Source organism: Sus scrofa, chromosome 15, assembly GCF_000003025.6.
Source record: "Sus scrofa isolate TJ Tabasco breed Duroc chromosome 15, Sscrofa11.1, whole genome shotgun sequence".
Taxonomy (NCBI): domain Eukaryota; kingdom Metazoa; phylum Chordata; class Mammalia; order Artiodactyla; family Suidae; genus Sus; species Sus scrofa.
The window spans coordinates 85,339,948-85,364,014 of NC_010457.5; the positions used below are offsets into that span (position 1 = coordinate 85,339,948).

General features: G+C 37.7%; 1 protein-coding gene across 7 annotated transcripts in view; it reads right to left on the bottom strand.

The window, feature by feature from the left end:
• The window catches only part of ZNF385B (zinc finger protein 385B), a 427,166-nt gene that overhangs the window by 298,001 nt on the left and 105,098 nt on the right, over positions 1 to 24,067 (bottom strand). For 2 of the 7 annotated variants that reach the window (XM_021075639.1, XM_013984311.2), the window contains exon 1: positions 6,350 to 11,823. The exons of the other annotated variants lie outside the window; for them this stretch is intronic. In XM_021075639.1, the coding sequence (XP_020931298.1) occupies positions 6,350 to 6,374 (25 nt within the window). In that variant the 5' untranslated portion in view covers positions 6,375 to 11,823. Of the gene's footprint in view, positions 1 to 6,349; positions 11,824 to 24,067 lie in introns of those variants that run through there. 7 annotated transcript variants of the gene reach the window in all.

Genomic DNA, 24,067 nt, shown 5'->3' on the forward strand with positions numbered 1-24,067 from the left:
ACAGAGTGATATTCGCTGCTTGCTCTCCTTCATTTGCATAAAAGTGGTTGTGTACCTAATTTATACAAAATCCAAAAGCTCCAGTTAAGCAAGAGTTGACTAATTTATTATAAATGCAGTATTACCCACTATGCGATAATAAAAATGCATAAAATGTAGACAAATATTACAGAAAGAAGTCCCTGCGGATTCATTTCTGAATTTGCTTACTCCTGAATGTTTTAAAAATTTCTTCAAAATTCAGGCTCCCCTTTCCAGTATTCCCCAAAAAAACTTGAGCAAAAAATACCACCTTAAACTCGCAAGGAGAAACAGAAGTTTTCTGAATATAAAGTCACTCCCTCCATCATCTTCTAAAAAGTCAACACTACCAAAGAATGAATCAGAGAAAAAAAAATAGAACTAGAATTACCATAGATCCCCAAGTGAAATTCACACACCAATTTTGAAATGTCAGCAAAAAGATGTTCAGCTAAATGTCCCAGTGGTGTTACAGACTCCCTGGATGGATTAAGACAGAAGTCTCCTCACTCTGATGGAACAGGCATTCCCTGTGGGAGGCATGTATTTATTACTCAATTGCCATTTGACAAGAAAATGTAGCTACTGAACAATCTCACCTTTTAGGAAATTAAAAGAAATGGAATCCGTTAAACTTGCCCACCAGTGCCTTTTCTAAAAATGTGAGGACAACCTCAAAGAAAAAAACATTTTTAGAAGATATTTAGTGACTGAAATTTACATTATGGATTCACATTGGTATTTTGCCATAACAAACAGACAGCACAGCCAAATAGGACTGACATAAGTAGGAGGACACTGGTGCTGACATGGAGACTAGAATAGAGAGATATTTAAGGTAAAGAGGAATAGAATCTTTTCTCAAAGTGTACAGTTTAAATACCAGAAAAAGCCACCAATATTATTTTAAACAATTAAAAGTAATGCATAACACAGGAACATTTATAACTAGGCAAAAGGAGAAAAAGATTGATGATTGGAGGCCAAAAGTAATATTATTTAAGATAAAAAATAATCAGATTGAAATAGCAGGATACCATTAAGAAACATGAAAATAATGGAAGTAAATACAATTTGTCCTAGGACAACAGACATTGAGAAATGAACCAGATCATGGTGGCAGGGGTGTTACCACTTCCTTGAAAGAAGATACGGTTTACTAAACAGTTCTTTAGTGGGCTATTAACCCATTTCCAAAGCATGGGTTAATTGCTCTCACATTCACCTGCTCAATGTGGGCTTGAAATAGGTCTCTTGCTCTGATGTATCACCTGACTGACAGAGAGAGAAGGCAGGTGGCATTTTATATTGGGTACAAAAAGATTAGCTAAAGGAACCATTCTAAACATTGCTTCTATACTGACGGTTAACTTCTACACACTTTTTTCTCCCATTTTGAGAATCACATTATACACTGATGTCTAGTCACTTCTGTATGGAATATTTACAAAATAGTGGCAGGGGGAAGAGATATTAAGAAGTGAAAAGAGGAATTCCCGTCGTGGCGCAGTGGTTAACGAATCCGACTAGGAACCATGAGGTTGCGGGTTCCGTCCCTGCCCTTGCTCAGTGGGTTAACGATCCGGCGTTGCCGTGAGCTGTGGTATAGGTTGCAGACGAGGCTCGGATCCCGCGTTGCTGTGGCTCTGGCCTAGGCCGGTGGCTACAGCTCCGATTCAACCCCTAGCCTGGGAACCTCCATATGCCGCGGGAGCGGCCCAAGAAATAGCAACAACAACAACAAAAGACAAAAAGACAAAAGACAAAAAAAAAAAAAAAGAAGTGAAAAGAGAGGAGCTCCTGTCTTGGTTTAGCGGTTAATGAACTGAAATAGCATCTATGAGGATGTGGGTTCAATCCCTGGCCTTGCTCATTGGGTTTAGGATGTGGCATTGCCATGAACTGTGGTGTATGTCACAGACACGTCTCAGATCCAGTGTTGCTGTGGCTGTGGCATAGGCTAGCAGCTACAGCTCTGATTTGACCCCTAGACTGGGAACCTCCATAGGCCACAGGTACAGCCCTAAAAGACAAAAAAAAAAAAAAAAGTGAAAAGAGAGAAGAAAGGTAATGGAGAAAGCTAAGTGAACAAAGAGAATTTTGCAATACAGCCTTAGGTGAGATAAAAGAAGATGAACCTTTATTCCTTTATTCTCCTGTGAAGAGGTTGCTCATTTGTTTAAGAGTGACATTCAGAGCCAGGATCAAGTAAGTCTAGGCAAGTGGCAGGGTTCCTGACAAATAGCTTAGTATCTGTATGGTGGGTATTATATTAATATATTATAATGTTTTAATAAGAATTCAATAAAAAAAACTGCCTATATGAGTTCTCTGGTGGCCTAGTGGGCTAAGGATCTGTCATTGCCACTGCTATGTGCAGGTCTCTGCTGTCGCCCTGTGCAATCCCTGCCCGAGGAACTTCAGCATGCCTCGGACATAGCCAAAAAAAAAAAAAACTGCCTATAACATTTTTATATTGTATGAGGCATAGAGTAGGCACACAACACATACTACCTCTATTCTATTTAACTCAGATGTGGTGCACTGAATAGTCAAAGGATCCTTCCAAGTCAAGTTTGCAAGTTACTCTGCCTCCCTAGGAAATGGCAGTCAAAATAGTCCTAAAAGCCAAAGGACAATGAACATTTGAATTAGGTCCAGATGCAGGTGCAGAGAGGCACTGAGCAGGGAGGCTCTCATTATGCCTCTTAACCACAACAAAAATTAATTTATAAGCATCTAAAACCTGTTGAGGGATAAAAACCTTGAAAATGTTCTAGTTGGCAAGAGGTTATAACAACTGTAAATTAATTGTCCAATTTGCATTGATATATTTATAATGTTGCTGACAGTTATTTTATGTTCTGCTTTCATTATTTTATCTCAGTAATTACAAGGGGATTTTCATACCCTTACGCATGATTTTCTCTCCAGCAAACCTATTTTTATACTACTTTAAGTTTTTTGAATGCAAACTTTCTTATCATAGAAGTTTCCTGGCATAAACTCTTACAGCAGAAATTGATTGCTTAAGGGAAGAGTGATGCCTCCATTTTTAGCTCTGATAGACTCAGTTTTCTAGGTAATAATTAGAGACTCACCTTTTTATATAGAAACTAGGTAGAGTTCCCATATTAAGTTCAGGATACCCAGTCAAATCTGAATTGTGGCTAGACAACAAATAATGTTTGGCACGAGTATATTCCAAGTATTTTATGGGACATACTTACACTAAAAATTATTCATCACCACAGGAACATACCTCAAAATAAAAAACAAGTATATAAATAGTCCAAACTAATTACTGGATGTATGCAATGGGGCAGCTCAATGAACTGGGGAGTTCTGCAATCATATTTCTCAACTAAAGCAGGCTTACTACATCTGCTATGTTTTTTAACTAATCATTTTAACAAATCTGCTGAAGGAAACTCAAGATTGTTATCTCTTGACCTAAAACTGAAAAGATGCAGGTACATCACTGAGATTCATGAGAATCTCACATCCTTGTGATAAACTTTCTAAGTCCTACCTCTTGTGAAAGAGAAATTGCTGGTAAGACTTCAGGCAGATGTGCTAAATTATCCTTCATTTCCTCTAGTGAATCTTCCATGATCTATGGAATGACAAGTTCCACAATTCTAAGAAAATTCTGACATTCTAAAATTTCTTTAAAGGTTTCACTTTCTAAACATATTACATCATCAGGAATTTCAAAGAGAAAAAAAATTTCAATGCCCTTCTGACCTTCTAATTCTCAACTCACAAACTCAATTTGTTTCATGGGCTTTGGGGAAGTGAGAAATGTAAGATACTTATTTGTAAGTCAAAATCTAAAATGAAATCCCCCTGACAATCTGATGATAACTTATGACATGATACTCCCAAAAGGACAGAGAAAAAAGGTGTTTAAAATTATGCTCCATCTAAAACCAGAAAATCTTCTGATTATAATGGCACATAATATATCCCTGAATTACAATAAATAACATTTTAGCTTGAATCTTTAATCATGTGAAATCACTTAACCTAGGCAATGATCAAAGGATTAACAAGAAAATAAAAACCATGAAATCTGAGATTTTAGAAGTGTTTTCAGTTCCACTGTCAAGGCCATATGAAAGGAAAAATATAATAGCACCATTTCAATGTGTACCCTAAACCACCTGTACAGATTTCTTCCCACCACACAAAGAATAAACACAAGAATAAATACTTCATTAAATGTCCTGGTAGTTAATTTTTATCACCTCTATTTCAAAACGCATTCTGACTGGCAAAACTTTCAACAAGGGTTATTTTCTGACGGAAAGAAAAGGCTAAGGAAATAATTCTTACAACATTTACATTACATTTCATCTGGTATCATGCCGTGGAAACAAAAACTATTTTTAATATTTCTATGATTATAGCCTTTGAGAGTTTTTACTTTTCAAGATGAGGCAGTTGTATGAAAGAAGGCATTTTTAACATTTCTAATGTATCTTCAGACTATTTAATTTTATTCCTTAACTAAACCTCCTCATAGCATGTATATGTGTAATGCAGTGTGGGTAGTTTATATCAACTATATAATATATAAAACCCTTGTACTTTCCCCCACAGTGCTCTAAAGGATATATTAACAAACAAGCAGATAAGCCTACTGATGATTCACACAGTGTGGTCATCACTAATAGAGTGATTTTCTACAAATGCATTGCAAAAAGACAAACAAATACTTTAAATTTAGGACCATACCTGTTTTGATGTCACATGTCAAGTAACGACCAAACTGATAAATATCAGCAACTTTAAATTCATAAGTCCTGGATCAAACAATATAAAGGAACTTTGGAGAAATGACAATGCATTCAGAAAGTAGACTGGGTTGAAGGTAAGAGTCTCTTCTTGAGGGGCTAATTAGGTCCCTCCCCCCATCAGCTTTTTAAAAATTTATCTCATAGAGACACCTTAGCAGAAGCTATCGGCTTTGACAGAACACTGAAATCCTGGCAGTGAACCATAAATTGACCATTACCATAAAAAGAGCTGCTAAATGAGAAACCATGTGCTCAGTATAAAACTAATTTCATGCTTTCAAAAGCACACAGTGGCTTCTAGCAAGATAGTGGCCCTGGGACTTGCTGAGACAGATTGGCGAACACAAATGGTTTGCTCCTGATGCGTCTGCTTAGCCAAGCTTTACGTGTAGTGGCAGGAAACGGGGTTCTCGAATCTTCTGTCAGGGAAACACACACTTATCTATAACTTTAGAGCTGAAAGCTATAAAACAGCTGCCACAAATAAATTTAGCAGGAAAACACACACACACACACACACCCCATGTGCCATGCTAGCTCCAAATCAAATAAAAATAGGTTTCTCTGCAAACCTAACATACTAAACAGGTTCAGTAAGCACAATGTTATTAGAATACATCATAACTCTCACAGTCCTTTCTTCTTTAAAAACAGCTTTTTATCATGTAGGAATTAGAGTTTAGAAGAGCCCAAGCAATATGAATTCTATTTACTTGGAGGGTAAGTTTGAGCTTGCCCTTATCAGGGTGGCTTTCAAACACTCTCCTTGTACAATTATGCCACATCAGACCTGTCTGGGCATGCTAATCTAGTCATTTCACTGTCCAGATGAGCATCAGTACTTTTTTCCATTTAAATGATAAAATCTACCACATTAAAACATCCCATCTAATTACAACATGCTTTAGGAAGAAATGCTGCTAATTTTCTCGTCCTCTCATTTAGTACTACCATCTCAGGAAATCAATTACTGTAGGTTGTCCAGTGCCTAATAGGTCATAACTTTTAATTATCAATAATGTCAAGCTTAACAAGGTGTCAACTCCAGTATGTAATCTATTTCATTTGCTTTCTGAGTTATCTCATAATTCCTCGTTTCCTGCTATATGTTTTTCACATCAAAGATTCTACAAAGTACATTTAGTTATTTATTAGCCTTTCTTTAATATACCTGAAGCACATAATAACACTGCTAACTGGCTCCTTTCAGTAATGACAGCAAATTGCATAATATCACTGACTTGTTCTGAATGTTTAAAATGCAAAGGAAGTCACCTACTGGTAAGATGTCCTAGGCAAACAGCATGGAATGAAAAGAATGCTATCCCACCCACTTAAGGAGTTACTCACCCCCCACCCCAATTAAAGAATCATATACTTTTCACTCCACTGTTGCCCCTTCTGATCTGTCAGCACGATGTGATAAACACAAATGATAACTCCCCAGGATTCAACACAGCGTTTGAAAGAATCGCTACTAACAACCCCAGATCCCGGCATCCAAGTTTTAGAATAAAAATGCTCACCTCTGCTAGGAAGTCCACTCCACATTCTGGCAGGGCTTTCACCAGCTTTGAGAGCAACCAAGTTGGATAAACAAAACTTCCAGGATGTGACCAGTGTAACGCACGGGGCTACGGGGACTTGGCTCCAGCCCCGATTATCTGTGTGACAGTACCACGCTATATCAGTGCAGCTCCAAACCTTCCCAGATGCTGGCTTATTGCACTGCTCATTGAAAATCCTTTACACGCTGGCAACATTTTAGGGAAGGACAAGCACACTCTGAGTCATTTGTAAAGAAAGCAGAGCAATTTCAATTCTATATCTCCATGCGTGCTGAAACCAGAAGCACTGTCAACCTACAAGTCTGAGGTGGATTTATGCCGAGAAACAGGCAACCTAAGCCTTCATTATCAATGCATGAAATCAGCCACTGTGATCAAATTCAAGCAAACCACAAAAAGGATATGATTATGAAAAGCTCCACAGATTTAGCACCAAACCTTGTGGAATGAAGAATCGTCTATTGAAACTGTGTAAATGTTAAAAATAGCTCTGGCTTTTCAACAATGAGCAGAATACAGAGAAGAAATCAGTAGTCTATATTATAAGGACTTATCATAAAAGCTGCAAAAACCAAAATAGCTGCATAGGTCCCTGGGACTTTTCTATAGACAAATGAAATCACTAGAGTCTATTATAACTGTAACCCCCAAAATTCCATATATTTGACACAGATGTCCAATAAAGAGCAAGTTAAATTTCTATTAACCCCTGAGTGTCTATTGCTAAATTAAAATAAAAATGACAGTAAAAATGTGCAGGGCTATGCTAGCACCATGGCAAAATACTACCTATTTTACTCCAAGGCAAATTCTTTAACAATAAAAATTTAAACATATTCTGTGTAACAAGAAAATGGACATACAAGTAGAGAATACTTTTAACCCCATGGTCATTACTGCTTATTATTTTTAACAAAATCTATAGCTTATTAAATTCATACATCCCTACCCTAGCCACCCCCAAATTTAAACCTTTACCTTTGACCACACTTCCTCTTTTATTACTAAAACATGAGATGCACAAGCCAGCTGATATAGTCTTAAAAAGGCACAAGGTAGCTAAATCCAAGAAAGTAGCAGCAATGATTTGAGATCACAAAATATAGAGTTTGGACATGTACATGCAAAGTACAAAGCAAAAGGGACATAAAACATTTATCAAAACATCACAAAAATACTGGGCGCAATTGCTAGCAGGCTGCATTGACAAAGCACACATTTAAGGTTGTATTTAGATTTTTATAAAAGGGTTTTAGTTTCTCATTAAGACTCTAAAGGCAGAGCAAATCAGGATCCATAAATGCAATTCCTGATTTGGGGATCTTCTATAAATGCTGTGTTCAGTTCTAATAATATGAGTAGCTCTCAGGTAGAGATACGCTTAGCAGTATCTACAATCTAAAACATTTGTGCAAAAATATGAAATATGCCATAACACACATTTACATAAAACAGCATTTTGGAGCAACAATAAACATGGCACTCCCCTGGGTACCCTCATTATGTCCCTGTGTGTGGAAGAGACCCCTTACAGGACACTGGCTGGATGCCTTTGCTTGAAGACAGTTATAGTCATACATGAGTGGGGACACACACAAACGTGTGTGTGCATGTGTGTGTGTAGGTGTACATATACCCACGTCATAGGAGCATGCACCAAACCTTTGTGGTTCCTTTCACTGCCTGAATTCCATTCATTTTGTGATTCATGAAGCCCCTAGGATTATGAGAAATAGCACTGGGAACCTCTGATCCTGAAATTGCTCCATGTCCTTTTTCTCTCTTTCTCTGTACTTTTCTCATCTTAGAAAATAGTTCATGAGAAATTGTGTGCCTAAAACTATTATTATTATACTTGCAGCTCCCTAGTAATAAAGTGAAACCATAATATTTGATTATAGGTCCTCAATCCCTTATCTAAAACCCCTAGTGCCAGATGCATTTCAGAATTCAAATGCTTTCAGATTTTAGAAAGATAATACTCTGTGTGCACTGTGATTTATATAATGCCTCCTGTGGGGTCTAGGGCAACAGCCTACAATCAGACATATTAACAATCCTGTAGTGAAATACATGTACATTCATCCTAGATGGGATAAATAAAGACTCATTAACTTCACATCAGTTCAGGTCAGGTTTTGTCATCAATATAAATGACAAAACCTTCTGATTTTCAGAGCTTCTTGGATTTCAGGAATCGCAGGTAAGAGAACATGGACCTGTAGAAATATTTACTTAAACAGTTGTGATGTTATGGGTTGGAAAATGGTTCCTCTGCAAGTGCTCTCCTGCCTAGACAAAAGATTTGAAGATTAGCATTGCTTTAACAAGATAGGCAAAAAAAGGTGTATATGTGTGTGCGTGTGTGTGTGTATTCTTAATAGACATCAACAACAATGTAGAACTAAGACAGGAGCTTAACAGAACCTCAATTGCCTGCTAAGCCAGGACTCTATCTTTACGGATGTATTTGGCACTCCTTTTGAAGGAAATGCATTTTTAGTTTAAAAGTAATACATTGTGTCTTATTTGAAAAGAGGATATATTCTTAAGACATATGGATATTATGTTTTGTTTATTTGGAGTTTTCCTATGAGTTTATTTCCTAAATACTTTTCTATAGTAAGTGCATTGAAGAGCATTAACACAGCAAAGCTTTGACACTGGACTTAAGACTTTGGACCTATAGGATATTTACCATCTTCTAAGAGAACCTCTCAAGGAATTAAAAAGTTGCAGTTACACAGGATGGATAAGTCTAGGGATCCAATATACATCATGATGACTGGAGTTAATAATACCGTATTGCATACAACTGACCCTTGAACAAGGCCAGGGTTAGGGGCACTGACCCTCCATGCAGTGGAAAATCTGAATGCAATTTATAGTCAGTCCTCCCTCATTATGTGAGGTCCTGTATATCCGTGGATGTAACCAACTGCAGATCATGTAGTACTGTAGTATTTATTACTGAAAAGAATCTGCATATAAGTGGACCCACACAGTTCAAACCTATGTTGTTCAAGGGTCAAATGTACTGGAAATCTGCTAAGAAAGTAGATTTCAGGTGCTCTCACCACAAATGATTATAAGGGGAGATGAATATTTTAATTAGCTTGACTATAGTAATCATTTCACTATGTAAATGTATATTCAATCATCATGGTACATACCTTAAATATATACAATTTTTATTTTAAAAAAACTATAGGTTTCCCCCTCAACTAAGAACACTTCTTGAGTATGTCTTGAAACCCAGACTTGTAGTGGGGAGGAGCCCTGGGGTGCTTGGGAGAAAAATGGTCTTCCTAATACTTTAATGTATAAAGTATAATGGAATATGTGGCTCTAATCTTAATATCTAGAATACAAACACAAGTCATGTTCCATGTGATGAAGGAAACTACATTCACTCATTTTTGACAGTACAGCATCATCTGGTGAACTCTTTCTTTAGCAACCAAAACAGTGAACTGGCGGTTTGATGAAATTCTTGCAACTTCTTTAAGAAATTGATTATCTAGAGTGAGTAACTCCCCAGGAAAAAAATCAACATCTTACACCTTTAACATCATGTCCACATAAGAAAAGATAAATGTCCAGAATCTGCAGGCAAAGATCTTAAAAGGCAAGCTCACCAGAGGCAGGGTTCTAAAGTGAAGTGGGCCAACATGATGCAAATGCCATCACATTCAGCTCTTAAAAAAATTCAAAAACCAACCTACCCAGTTTCTCCAAATTCCTCATGTTTCAAAGCTGGTCTAAGAACTAGCTCCAGAAAAACTGTAAGTGCCAAGGATGAACACCAACCCTATGGTCAGTGGCAACATTCTACAAGGTTGTCTAACTTGGAACAATGTCTGTCCAACAGCCTCCTTGGCTGTGATGCTGTGAGGCATGAAAGCAGAATGTCCGTGTGAAAGAAGGTGGACAGTTAGAGTGACAACACATCATCCCACAGGGGGAATATGAACCCAATAATTTTAAGGTTCTATTGAGCCAGCTACTGAAAGCTGTTTCCCCAGAGAAGCTTAAAATAGGTAACACTTCTATTCTAAATCACCAATATTTTAAGTGTGCCTTTGATGCTTCCAATCACTCAGCCACCCAAATACTTGCTATGATTTTCTTTAAATTTTAAAATCTTGAATTTTTAAAACCTAAAAACCAAGCCTTGATATAAAACAACATTTGTCTGTGATACCCTGTAAAAATTCATAGTCAAAAGTATTCTTAAAGCAAAAGACTATCTGTCCCTCACTAAAACAGGGTCAACTACTCTTTTTAATTCTTTTTTTTGAAAAAGTTCCATTCAAAGTCCTTTATATATCAATTCCTTAGAGCTTTGCACTTATATAATCAACATACTTCTTTAACATTTCTAAACCACATGTACAGAAGGTGGAACTGTTCTATGATGACTTTTTCAGGTGACCCTCAGTGTAGTTCTAGATTTCTGACACCATCCACAATGGCTAGGCTCTATCTCAAGGCATTTGGGGTGGTGGGTGGTGGTGAAGTTATAACTGGAACCTTCATTCTATTTCCAAATTGTTCTACTTTCATAAGGAATCTCAACCTCAATAAGCTCTACAATATAAATCTCAACTGAATTTACCTGGGGAGTACAAATGTGGGACACTATCCTTGTTTGGAAGAATAAAATTAGGATTTTGCAAAATGTTTAGAAACTTACAGTTTCTAAGTTTCAATACCGGATAAGACAAGGAGTTGGAAAAGTAGATAAATATTACTTCTACTGTGTCATGATTGGGTCTAAATTATTCCTGTGTTTTCTCATGGGATTTATACCAAGGAAATCAAATGCCCTACTTTCAAGGATCTCATCTGGCATATTTCGACTGAGACCTTTTTCCTTTCTGAGTCTGTCTCTTCATGGCAAACTACAGGCAGTCATATGGTCTCTGTCTAGTAAATGAGCTATGTAATAATTATTCCATGAAAAGGTTTTATGGACTTACAATTAATAGGTCCAGGGAAATAAGTGCAGTGTAAGTAATTTAACCCACCTGCCTCCACACTGAAACACCTTACCTACCCAGTATACTCACTGCTAAAAACTCACTGATACTGATACATCAATGATTTGTTATGCTTTCACCATGGTACTTATATTTTGCAAAAGATTTCTTGATTAAGTCATAAATGGCAAAGTGACTCATCAAAATGATAAGAAATAAAGCATATAAAACCATATGTTTATACTGCAAAAGTAAAATATGGCATCGTATTGATGAATTCTAGCCCCATCTCTTGCCTCCACACACAAACATAAGTTTGCCATTAACAATTTGTTTATTTTTCAGGGGCTGCGCTTGCGGCATATTGAAGTTCCCAGGTTAGGGGTCAAAGCAGAACTATAGCTGCCAGGCTAGGCCACAGCCACAGCAACGTTGAATCTGAGCCGAGCCTGCGACCTGCACCATAGATCACAGCAATGCCAGATCCTTAACCCACTGAGAAAGGCCAGGGATCAAACCAGCATCCTCACGGATACTAGTTGGATTCATTTCCGCTGCACCACGACAGGAATGTCCCATCATTAACAATTTATGTTTGTATGCAGTATCTCTTAAAATGGACTATAATTTTTTCCAGACAAGATGAACCATTATGATTTTAAGTAATAATTTTTATTCCTGAAAACTGGAGAAAAATCTCCCCTACCCCTTCCTCTCAATCTCTCTCTCTCTCTCACACACACACCCCAATAGCTCCCCTATCATAGAAGATGCTCAGAAAAATTCTGTCAAATGAGCATGTTCCTGCCCACACACATTTTCACCCCTCTGTATTTCTTTGCTTTCCCATACTCATTAATAAATTCCAGCAAAATGTGGTGGGTTTAGGAATAAGGCTAATATCTTATTTTCAGTATACTTGTAGCACCATCTTGTGGTAATTTCCCAGCATTGCCATTTCAAGTTTAATTTCTAAAGTTCCAAAAAATGTTTCAGAAAATACTTTTGAGGATAAATTTTACACTTTAAATATCTATGAGATGTAACATAAGAATTTGGCTTATATATGTAAAAACCCACATACATATCTTAATAGTTATTATACTTATCAGAGTGCCCCCTGACCCCAGAAGCTATTTCTTGAACGTAGAATTGGAAGGAAAATAAGAGATCATTAGAAGGGAAGGGGGATAAAAACAGCCAAAGATCCTGGAGCCATCAGCAGCACAGAATACGGCAGCAAAGAAACGAACAGAGTATACAACGCTCCAACTGACAACCCATTTTCAGATCTTGCCCTCCATCCCCAAAACCCATCCTTAATTTTTCCCCCTCTAGCCCCAAAGTGTCCTCAACTTAAAAATCTACTCAAACTCAGTTCAGAATTTGTAAGGCCAAGTGGAAGATGCCGCCTCTCACACCAAGAGGCAGAGTCTGTTTTCCCAGCACTTGAATTTGTCATGGTCTTGGGACTAGTTCCGACCAAAAGAACACAGTGGTTGCAGTGTCCACCCTTGCTGTCTGGCAGTGCTGCTCTATGGCTTTCCTGGAATAAAGCCTGGTCTAACCTTCTCAAAGAGGAGAGTTCACTGGCGAGAGTGGCCCGGCCTGCAGCCAGCACCAACTGCTAGAACTACATATGAGGGCATTTTTGACCCTCCAACCCAGTGGGTATGCCAGCTACCTGCAGCTGCATGACTGACCTCCACTATGTCCCAGGCAAGAAGCACCTGGCTGACATTGGCCCCGATCTCTGACCTATAGAATCATGATTAAAATTTAGAAATTAAAAAAAAAAATCTCTAAAGCTTCTCCAGCCTTCCTGAGTTCTTGTCTTTCATTCTCATCTTCTCTCTCCATTTCAGCCACATCTTAGCTTTTTAGACACATGAAACTTTTTCTCAATTTAATATTTTAAACAATCTCTTTATTCCCTTTGAATCATTTTTCTTCACTCTCTTTGCTTGACTAACTCCTGTTTAGTCTTAAAAGCTTAACTTTAAATGAGATTAGAAATTCTTTTGGAATTAATTGAAGGTGGGAGAGAAAATTGGCATTTTAGTTAGTAGGCAACAGGAAAAGCCAAACACTGATGATAAGGCAATAGTCCTGAATTCTTCTCATTTTTACTTTGTGAAGCACTTGTTTTAAAAAAAAAAAAAGTTATGATGGTTAATGTAGAGAGAAAGAGACGGATCTTAGATTTTGAATCTTTTTGTGTCACCTGAGGAAAGGCCTCCAAATCTCTCCTGTTCTGTTTCCTTGGCTATAATGGGAGAATAGTCAAACTTATCTTGCTGGGCTGTGAGGCCAAAAGCCATTATTTCAATCTTTTCATGACAACCTCTATCTCCAGTGCATGTCCAATCAAGTACACATGTGTCTCTCTTGGCACAATTCAGCAGATCCTCCATGCTCTTGGTCTGATCCCACAATTTCAAATATTGTTTGTGCCAAACCATTGCCAAAAGAAGGAACACAGGTTACCTCCTAAGAGAGAATCCCTTGCCATTCTGAAGAAATATGAATCCTTAAAGTCCCAGAATAAAATCAGTCCTCCCTACCGTCATCCTTGAGGCAATTTGATTCTCTGTGACAGACACAAACCTTCCTGAAGGGCACAAGAATAATAAAGTGTAAAGTTAACATTTATTACTCTAGCTGGGGAGTTACCCGCTTCTGACTGGAAGAGGGGAGAGTGTCACCAACTGATATGGGGGAAAGCCTCTGAACAGCAAAAGCCAGTCTTACCACAGAAACATGATGCAGCCAGACAGAACCTCAGGCTCCTGTTTTCTGATTCTTCCACATCAGGTACATGCTCTGAGCAGTAGTAACCTGTGGACTAAACTAGGCAACTTCTGCCCAGCCCAGCTAATTCCCAGAGATGGGAGGCAATACCATTACCACAAGGAGTTGGGCTGCAGAACTGGACTGCCTTCTTCCACATTCCAGTCTCGCCTCGTGACACCTTAGTCTCATTGTCTGTTACAATAACAGTACCTTCCTCATGAATCTGCTGTGAAGCTTCAAAACAGATAACCTCCTTAGTACAATACGTGGCACAAAGTAGGGTCACATTCACCCACCTACCACAGCCTTTTTGTCTGCCTTCACTGTTTCCATGATATTGTAAGAGATGCAGAGTTGCTTAGAAAGCTCACAGCGAAGGGTAGGGATTGGTTCATGGGGTTGGGGGCTATGTCTCTCTATTTCCATGACATTATCCCTCTTTTTCCATGGATCAATGGATGCCCCAGGGAAAGACAAGAAGCATGGGATGAGCACCTTTCTCTTTCCTGGCCCTGTCCCAATAACAAATATATTTAAGGTAAGAAGCTCCTTTTCTGGTTATAAATCTTCTGAGTTAGTGTTCTCGAAGCGTGATTTTTGCATAGGGAGCTTCAACATCATCTGGAAACTTTCTAGAAAAGCAAGATCTCAGGCTCTTCTACTCCCTAGCCCACTGAGTCAGAAACTCTGAGGTTAGAGCCCAGTGCTCTGCATTTTAATACACCCTCCAGGTGCTTCTAATGCATGCTAAATTTTGAGAACCATTGGGTTTAATTATCAGTCACTACTGCATCAATTGCTTTAAATTTCTTAAGTTCAGGTCCACCTCAGAGAATGACAATGGTGATTGGAACAGGGGTGGTAGAGAAATATTATAGCAGTGGGCACCCACAAGGCAGCAGAGGGCAGGATAAGGGTCACAAGCTACCTTACGTGGAAGAAAATGTGGTCCATTTTATCTGGTCTTGGGAAGCTGTGGAAAATAATCTCTGCGCAATGGTGAGGTATCCTGGGGAAATAAACCTAAGCTGAGGTATTTGGACCTGTTGGGGAGATTTCCGATTGACATAAACCAGAATGGGCTAGAAAGAGAACTTGGAGCTCTGAATTCCAGCAGATGTCCCTGATTTTTTTTTAACATGGGTTTGAACAGCTCCGATGGAACAAGGATGACTCTTCCCCCTGTTCTAGTACCTTTCTACTTTCCCAGAGGGATGTTCCTCCCTCTCTTGCACTCATACTTCATTCCAGTGATAGTAAACTACCTAGAATTTATCCCAACATGCATCTACACTGCCATCCTCTCTACCTGGAATGTTGTTTTTCCTTGAATAACTTGACACTCACTTTTGAAAATTAATCACAAACATCACCTCATCTAGGAAGCCTTCTCTGATCTTAGTAAAGTTGACTGGCCCTTTATCTGTGCCATATTTACCTTATATGGAGATATATCATTGTTCTTAGTATATCACACTGTCATTATTTATATATCTGTCTTCTTTTAACTCCTATCTTAAGAGACTATTTTATTCATCTCTGTAGACATTTGATAATTTTTAAAAAGTAAAATCCTAAAATTTGTGTTATCATTTTTGATAATGCTACTAGAATATGGGTGTTTTAGGTGGAACTTTCATTATGATTTTTTTAACTGAAATTCTTATTGAGATAATTGGAGATGTACATGCAGTTGCATGAAATAATACAGGGAATTACCTTGAACACCTTTCCAGCTTCCACTAAAGGTAACATTTTGTAAAACTAGAGAATAATATCACAATCAGGATACTGACATGGATACAATCTACTGATCTTATCCAGATTATCCCAATTTTATGTGTATTCATGTGTATGTATGTATGTGTGTTTGTCACCTGTGTAGTTTCATGAATCCACCACCACAGGATGCCTCATGTTGACCCTTTATAATCATACACACTTGCCTCCTGACACCTGCCTCCAGTGCTAATCCCCAGGAACCACTAACTTATCCTCCATTTCTAAAATCTTGTCATTTCAAAAATGTTATATAGACTCAGTATGTAACCTTGTGGGATTTTTTCCACTTAGCGTAACTCCCTAGAGATTCATCCAAGTTGTTACATGTATCAATAGTTTATACTTTTTTATTATGGAGTAGTATTCCATGATATGGATGTATCACATGTTAACAATTCACTCCCAAAAGATACCCACATCAAATCTTGGGACTTGTGAATTTTTCCTTATTTGGAAAAGGATCTTTACAGATGTGATTATGTTAAGAAGTCTGAGACTCAGAGAAAATGTTCAGGGGTCCCTAAATCCAATTTCAAGTATCCTCATATGAGGGAAGCCGAGGGAAATTTGAGACAGACTGAAGAGAAGACACAGACACACCAGAGAAGGTGATGTGAAGACAGAGGTGGAGATTGAAGTGATGCAGCCACTGGGCATCAGAAGATGGAAGAGACAAGAAACGGATTTTCCTTAGTGCTCCTGGAGGGAGTGCAGCCCTGCTAAATTTCAGACTTAGAGACCCCAAAACTTGAATTCCTTTTGTTTGGGACTACTAAAGTTGTATTAATTTGTTATAGCAGTCGCAGGAAACAGAATTGTTTGTAGTTTTTGGCTACCATGAATAATGCTGCTTTGAAATTCATATAGATTTTTGTGGCAACATATGTTTTCATTTCTCTGGAATATATTCCCAAAAGTACAATAGCTGAGTCGAATGGTGATTGCATGTTCAGTCCTATAAGAAACCTTCAAACTATTATCTTTCTTTCTTTCTTTCTTTTTTTTTTTTTTTTTTTTTTGGTCTTTTCTAGGGCCACACCCATGGCCTGTGGAGGTTCCCAGGCTACGGGTCTAATTGGAGCTGTGGCTGCTGGCCTATGCCATAATCACAGAAACGTGGGATCTAAGCCGCGTCTGCGACCTACACCACAGCTCATGCAACACCAGATCCTTAACCTACTAAGCAAGATCAGGGATCAAACCCATAACCTCACAGTTCCTAGTCAAATTTGTTAACCATTGAGCCACGACAGGAACTCCCCCTTCGAACTATTTTCTAGCATGGCTGTACCATTTTACATTTCCATTAGCAATGTAAGAGTGATTCATTTTCTCTTCATCCTTGTCAGCATTTGATGTTGTCACTATTTCTTATTTTAGCCATTCTGACTGGTATACAGCGAAATCTCTGGTTTTATCTTGCATTTCCCCGATGACTAATGATGTCGAAAATCTTTCATGTACCTATTTGTCATCTGTATATCCTTTTCAGTGAAATTTCCCTTCCCATCTTTTGCCCATTTTCTTATTGGATTATTTGACTTTTTTTCTACTATTGAGTTTTAAGAGTTCTTTATGTATTCTAGATCATTTGTTAGATATGTGGTTTGCAAATATTTTTACCCTCTGTAGCTTATACTTTCATTCTTTTCACATGGTATTTTACAAAGCAGAAGTTCTTAATTTTGAATGAAGTCTAATTTATCAATTTTCCAATTTATGGATTATGCTTTTGGTGTCAAATCAGAACTCTTTGCCTAGATCTAGGCCCCAGAGATTTTCTTCAGTTTTCTTCCCCTTAAGTTTTATATTTTTGTTTTGCATTTAAATCTATGATCAAAAAAAAAAAAAAATCAAACAGTTCCCATTGTGGCACAATAAAAATGAATCCAATTAGTATCCATGAGGATGCAGGTTCAATCCCTGGCCTCGCTCAGTGGTCAGGGATCTGGCATTGCTGTGAGCTGTGGTGCATGTAGGTCACAGATGTGGCTCAGATACCCCATTTCTGTGGCTGTGGTGTAGGATGGCAGGTATATCTCCAATTTGACCCCTAGCCTGGGAACTTCCATATGCCATGGGTGCATAAATCTATAATCCATTTTGTTTAATTTTTGAATATTGTATAAAATTTAGGTCAAACTTAGTTTTTGTTGTTTTGGGGGTTGTTTTGCCTACAGATGTGCAATTACCCTAGCACCATTTGTTGAAAAGACTATTTTTCTCCCTTGAATTGAATTTGAAGTTTCAAAAGTCAATCGAGCATATTTGTGTGGATTTATATTTCTGGGGTTTGTAGTTTCTTCCATTGATCTACATGTCTGTACCTTCATTAAAAATAGAAAACACAGTTTTGATTGCTTTAGTTATGTAGTAAGGCTTGATTTTGGGTAGAGATTTTTCCTGCTTTATTTCTTCTTTGTCAGGATTGCTTTAGCTATTGTAGGCACTGTGCTCTTTAGATTAAACTTGTCTATGTCTACAGTAAATCTTGCTAGGTTGATAGGAGTTGCATAAGATCAGTTTGGGGAAAAGTGACATTTTAATTGTGTTGAGTTTTCCAATCCATGAATATGGTATGTCTCTACTTCTTTAGATCTTCTTGATTTCTAAATGTTTTGTGATTTTCAGCAGATTTCTGTACATGTTTTTTAAAGAATATATCTAAGTATTTCATTTTTGAGGGAGTGATTATAAATAAATGACACTGTGCTTTTAAACGTAAGTTTCCATATGATCATTTTTAGTGATATAAAGATATAGATATATAAATACACGATTGGTTTTTGTGTGCTCTCCTGCAAACTTTCCTACATTCTTTGGGATTTAGACATAGACCATAATGTCATCAGCAAAGAGAAAAAGTTATACTTCTTCTTTCCAATTTGTATGCCTTTTATTTCTTTATTCTTGCCTTATTGTGGTGGCTAGAACTTTCAGTACGATGTTGAATAAGAGAGGTGAGAGTGGATATCCTTACCTTGCTCTTGATCTCAGGGAAAAGCAGTCTTTCACAATTAAGCATGATGTTAGCTATAGATTTTTTGTAGATGTTCCTTACTAAATTGAGCCAATTCCCCTCTATTCCTAACTTGCTGAGATTTTTTTTTTTAACAAAAATGATCGTTGTGTTTTCTCAAATGCTTTTATTGCAGCAATTGATATGATCGTATGATTTTTCTTCTGTAGCTGTTGATATGGTGTTTTTTATGTCTTGGTTTTCTAATGTTGAACCAGTCTTGAAAATCTGGAATAAATCCTACTTGGTCATGGTGTATAATTCTTTCTATACATTGGTGGATTTCAGTTTGTTTATATTTTGTTGACAGTTTTTCAGTCTAAGTTCATGAGAGACATTAGTCTGTAGTTTTCTTGTTTTATTTTTTATTTATCTGATTTTGGTATCAGACAATAAAAATTGGGAACTGTTTCCTCCTCTTCTATTTCTTGAAAAAAACTGTAAAATTGGTGTCCTTTAAATGCTTGTACAATTTTCCAGTGAACCCATGTGGATCTAGAAATTTCTATTGGTGGTGCTTTGTAATTATGAATTCAACCTATTTTATTATAGCCCTGTTCAGATTGTCTATTTTGTCTTGTTGCATATGGTAGTTTATAGTTTCTGAAGAACTGGTTCATTTTTCTAAGTTATCAGATTTCTGAACATAAGTTTCTTTTGTAGTATTTGCTTATTACATTTATAAAATTGTTCCAAACTCTTTAGTAATATCATCTATTTCATCTGTGTTTCCTTTCTTTTTCATCTTTGTCATTCTTTCTAAAGGCTTGTAAATTTCACTGAATTTTTCAGAGTCGACTTTTCATTTTATTGAATTCTCTATTGCTTTCTTATTTTCAATTTCAGAGATTTCTGCTCTTCATCTTTATTATTTCCTTCTTGTTTTGGGTTGCTTTTTTCTTCTTTCTAGCTTACTTGTTAGAAACCTCTTCTCGTTTCTAATATAAGCATTTAGTGATATTAATTTCTCTCTCACTACTGTTTTAATTACATCCCACAAATTTTTGATATTTAAAATTTTCATCCAGTTCTATGTATTTTTATTTCCTTTGTGTATTTTTTGACTCATGAGTTATTTAAGAAATATGTTGTTTAATTTTCCTTTTGGTTATTATACATTTCTAATTTAATGTTGTTATGGTCAGGGAACATACTGTGTATGATTACAATTCCTTTAAATGTTTTAAGGTTTGTCTTATGGCCCAGAATATGGTGTCTCCTGGTGAATATCATGGGCACTTGAAAAAAATATATATGTTTTCTACTGTTGTTGGGTGGAGTTCTATATAAATGAGTTAGATCCTGTCAGTTGATTGTGTTGTTCAGCTTTTCTATACCCTTGCTGAGTTTGTCTAGTAATTCTATCAGTTGCTGAGAGGGAGGTGTTACACTCTTCAGTTGAGGATTTATATATTTCTTCTTTCAGCTCTATAAGTTTTTGCCTCACATATTTTTGAGGCTCTGTTGCTTGATGCATGGACATTTAGGATCATTATGTCTTCCTGGTGGACTGAACCTTTTGTCATAATGTAATCTCTGTCTCTAGTAACTTTCTTTGCTCTTAAGCCTACCTTATCATGTACTAATGTAGTTAACAGATAATCCTGGCTTTTTATTACTGTTTGCATGGCATATTCTTTTCCATTCTTTTTCTTTCAGCCTACTTGTGCCATTGACTGTAAAGTAAGTTTCTTGTAGGCAGCATATAACTGGGTAAGTTTTTTTTTTATCTTTTCTAAAAATCTCTGTCTTCTGATTGATATATTTGGGCCATTTCCATTTAAGGAAATCATATGTTAGTGCTAAGTCTGCCATTTTATTATTCACTTTCTATTTGTTTCCTCTGATTCTCATTTCTCTGTTCCTCTTTTATTGTCATCCTATGGATTTCTTAAAAAATTTTTAGGACTCCATATTGATTTAATAATATCCTTTTTTGATTGTATTGCTTTGTATAGTTTTCAGAGTGGTAGATATGGGTATTACAATATACACGCTTATGACAATATACTGGTATCACTATTTAGCTAAACCTTAGCTATTTAAGGGTTCAAAGGAAGTATAGAAATCTTACTTCCATTTAGGTCCCTTTAACTTCCCTACTTTTATTTTTATTTTTTTGTCCTTTTAGGGCCACACCTGCAGCATATGGAGGTTCCCAGGCTAGGGGCCTAATCGGAGCTATAGCCACCACCCTACGCCAGAGCCACAGCAACGCCAGCTCTGAGCCGCATCTGCGACCTACACCACAGCTCATGGCAATGCCGGAACCTTAACCCACTAAGCAAGGCCAAGGATCGAACCCGCAACCTCATGGTTCCTAGTCTGATTCGTTTCCACTGCACCACGATGGGAACTCCTAACTTCCCTACTTTTAATTATTATTTTCTTAAGTATCATACTTAAATTTTGTTTCAATAATCAAATATGATTTATAAAACATATCAGGAAAAAGATAGTGATGATTAATTTTATGTGTCAATTTGACTGAGCCATGGGGTGCCAATATATTATTCAAATATTATTCTGGGTGTTTTTGTGAGTTTGTTTTTGAATGAATTTCACATTTAAATCTATAGACTGAGTAAAACAGATTCCTCTCCTTGATGTGGGTGGGTCTTATCCAGTCAGTTGCAGGCTTGAATAGAACAAAAGGTTGACCCCTCCCTGAATAGGAGGGAATTCCTCTTGCCTGACTGCCTTTGACCTAAGCTATCAATTTTTTTCCTGCCTTCAACTTAAACTGAAACATTAGTTTTTCCTGGGTCACAAGTCTGCCAGTCTTTGAACTAGAACTACATCATTAGCTTTTCTGGTACTTTTTCTTTAGTTTTCTGACTGCTTACCTTAGGGCTTCTCAGCCTCCGTTTTCATATGAGCCAATTCTTTTAATAAATATTCTTATTAAATATGTATATACATAGATGTATATATCCTATTGATTCTGTTTCTCAGGAGAACCCTTACCAATGCAGACAGTCTATCATATGTGCCTATATTTCTGCTTTTTCAATTGTTCTTTCTTCCTTACTAAAGCTCTAAGATTCATTCTTTTATCATCTCTATTTTAAAAAGTTTCTTTGACCAATCCTTAAAGGTAAAATTGCTAATAATAAATTCCTTTGTCTCTCACAAAATTTCCCAGAAGTGGTAACAGAAACTTACTCATAGGCAGTATGAGTACCTCTTCCCCTGGAGTTGCATCTTGATTTGGAGTGAGGAGCAGAGGGTACTTATGGGATTACATAGTGTCAAGGCTCAGATAGGAGAGTTTAAGGCTTGTCATTTCTGCACATAAGCATCTGCTATAAAATTTTTATTTCTGTCTGATATTTGGTTATTAGTTCATGCTTGTACTACAGGGATATTTCCTTATTAACAACTAGGAGGGATCTCTGGGTAGGCCCGCATTTCACTCATAGCACATGGGAAATATTCTCCTGCCACCACTCCAATCCAGGCTGCAGGAAAACCTGTTTCCCTGCTCCTCTCAGAAGCTCTGTGGTTCCCAGGCTCATCCAGCAGCCTCTGTGATCATGAAGCCCACAGGAAATTAGGAGAGTGTTTCAGGTCCATCTGCCCATCCTTACTAGGGGCCAGGAACACCAGCCCTTGTGGACTCTTTGAAGGATGGAAGCCTGCATCTATTTTGTCTAAAACCAAGACTCATCTGTGGCTTCTGTTATTTCCACCCACTCATTATAACTGGATGGGGAAAGGAATAGGGATCCTTGACATGCAGACAAAATTATTTAAGCTCTCTTTGCTTCGCCTCTGATTCTCCCTTCTGTAGCCCAGAGTGTTCTAAAATGGCTTTAGGGGCATACTAAGAACTTCCTGTTCTTTCTTCCTGTTCTTTCATACTAAATTCTAAACTTAGTGAAAGAATTGCAAATGGGTTGGAGTCAGTTACCTCTTATTCAGAGAAATAGTCCAACTCCTTACCACTATTCCATGGACCCTACACCTACCCTGCCAACCCCCAAACCAGAATAAGACTGACAGAGAGGAGGGGAAGTTCATTCTGAGGTTAGTAGTTCTTTAAGGTTTATCTCTATTACCACATCTTTCTTTTCTCCTTTGGGGAGGAGATGTGTTATTTTCCTCTCTGTATTAGTCTGCTAGGGCTGTTGTAATCAAGTACCAACAACATTTTAGTTTAACAACACAAATTTACCACTTCATAGTTCTGGAGGCCAGAAGTCCAAAATCAAGGTGTTGCAGGGTAGGTTCTTTCTGAGGAAAGGATCAGTTCCAGGCCTCTCTCCTCAGTTGGAAGATGATTAAATTCTCCCTGGGTTTTCACATCATCTTGCTTTTGTGTGCACCTGTCTCTGTGTCCAGATTTCCCCTTCTTATTATGATATCAGTCATACTGGATTAGAGTCAACCTTAACGACCTCATTCTAATTTAATTTCCTCTGTAAAGACTCTCTCTCCAAAAAAGGTCACATTCTGAAGTACTGTGGATTACGACTTCAATATATCTTTTTTTTTGGGGGGGGGGGACAGGGGAGTAAATCCCTAAAGCCAAGCAATGGGTAAAAAGGGAGATTGGCATTTTGTTCTCTGATTAAGTGCCTGTTTTGTCGGTGGACTTATTAGTCTCCCCTGTGCTACATGAGCAGATAAGAGAAATACGGAGAGAAACTCCCCATCCCCACTTAATCCACCTCTATTTTCCTGGGCCTTCAGCAGCTCTAGATTTTCAAGGGGAATGTTGGTTATCAGGTGGATTCTCTACATGACCCCCAAGCCCTAAGAGGTGATAGGTAGATGACAGTAAAGGACACGATCATGCCAGGAATAATGCAGTGTAGGAGAAAGAGGCACACATGGTTGCTACCAACTTGGGGTGAGATGGAAGATGAAGCCCATCTTAAAGACTCCCAATGTCTAAGGGACCATTTAAGGGAGCTCCCCCATAGATGTTAGGAGCATGTGTGACCCACAGAGAAAACCAGAATAGTAACTACCTCCCAAGAAGAGCACCACAACCTTGTCAAGGCTATGAGGTAAGGACACCCCCACCTCTCCATCCCACCATGGTTCCCCACCACCTGGGAAGAAGGGCAGGCTGAGTGAGGGGTGGCATGAGAG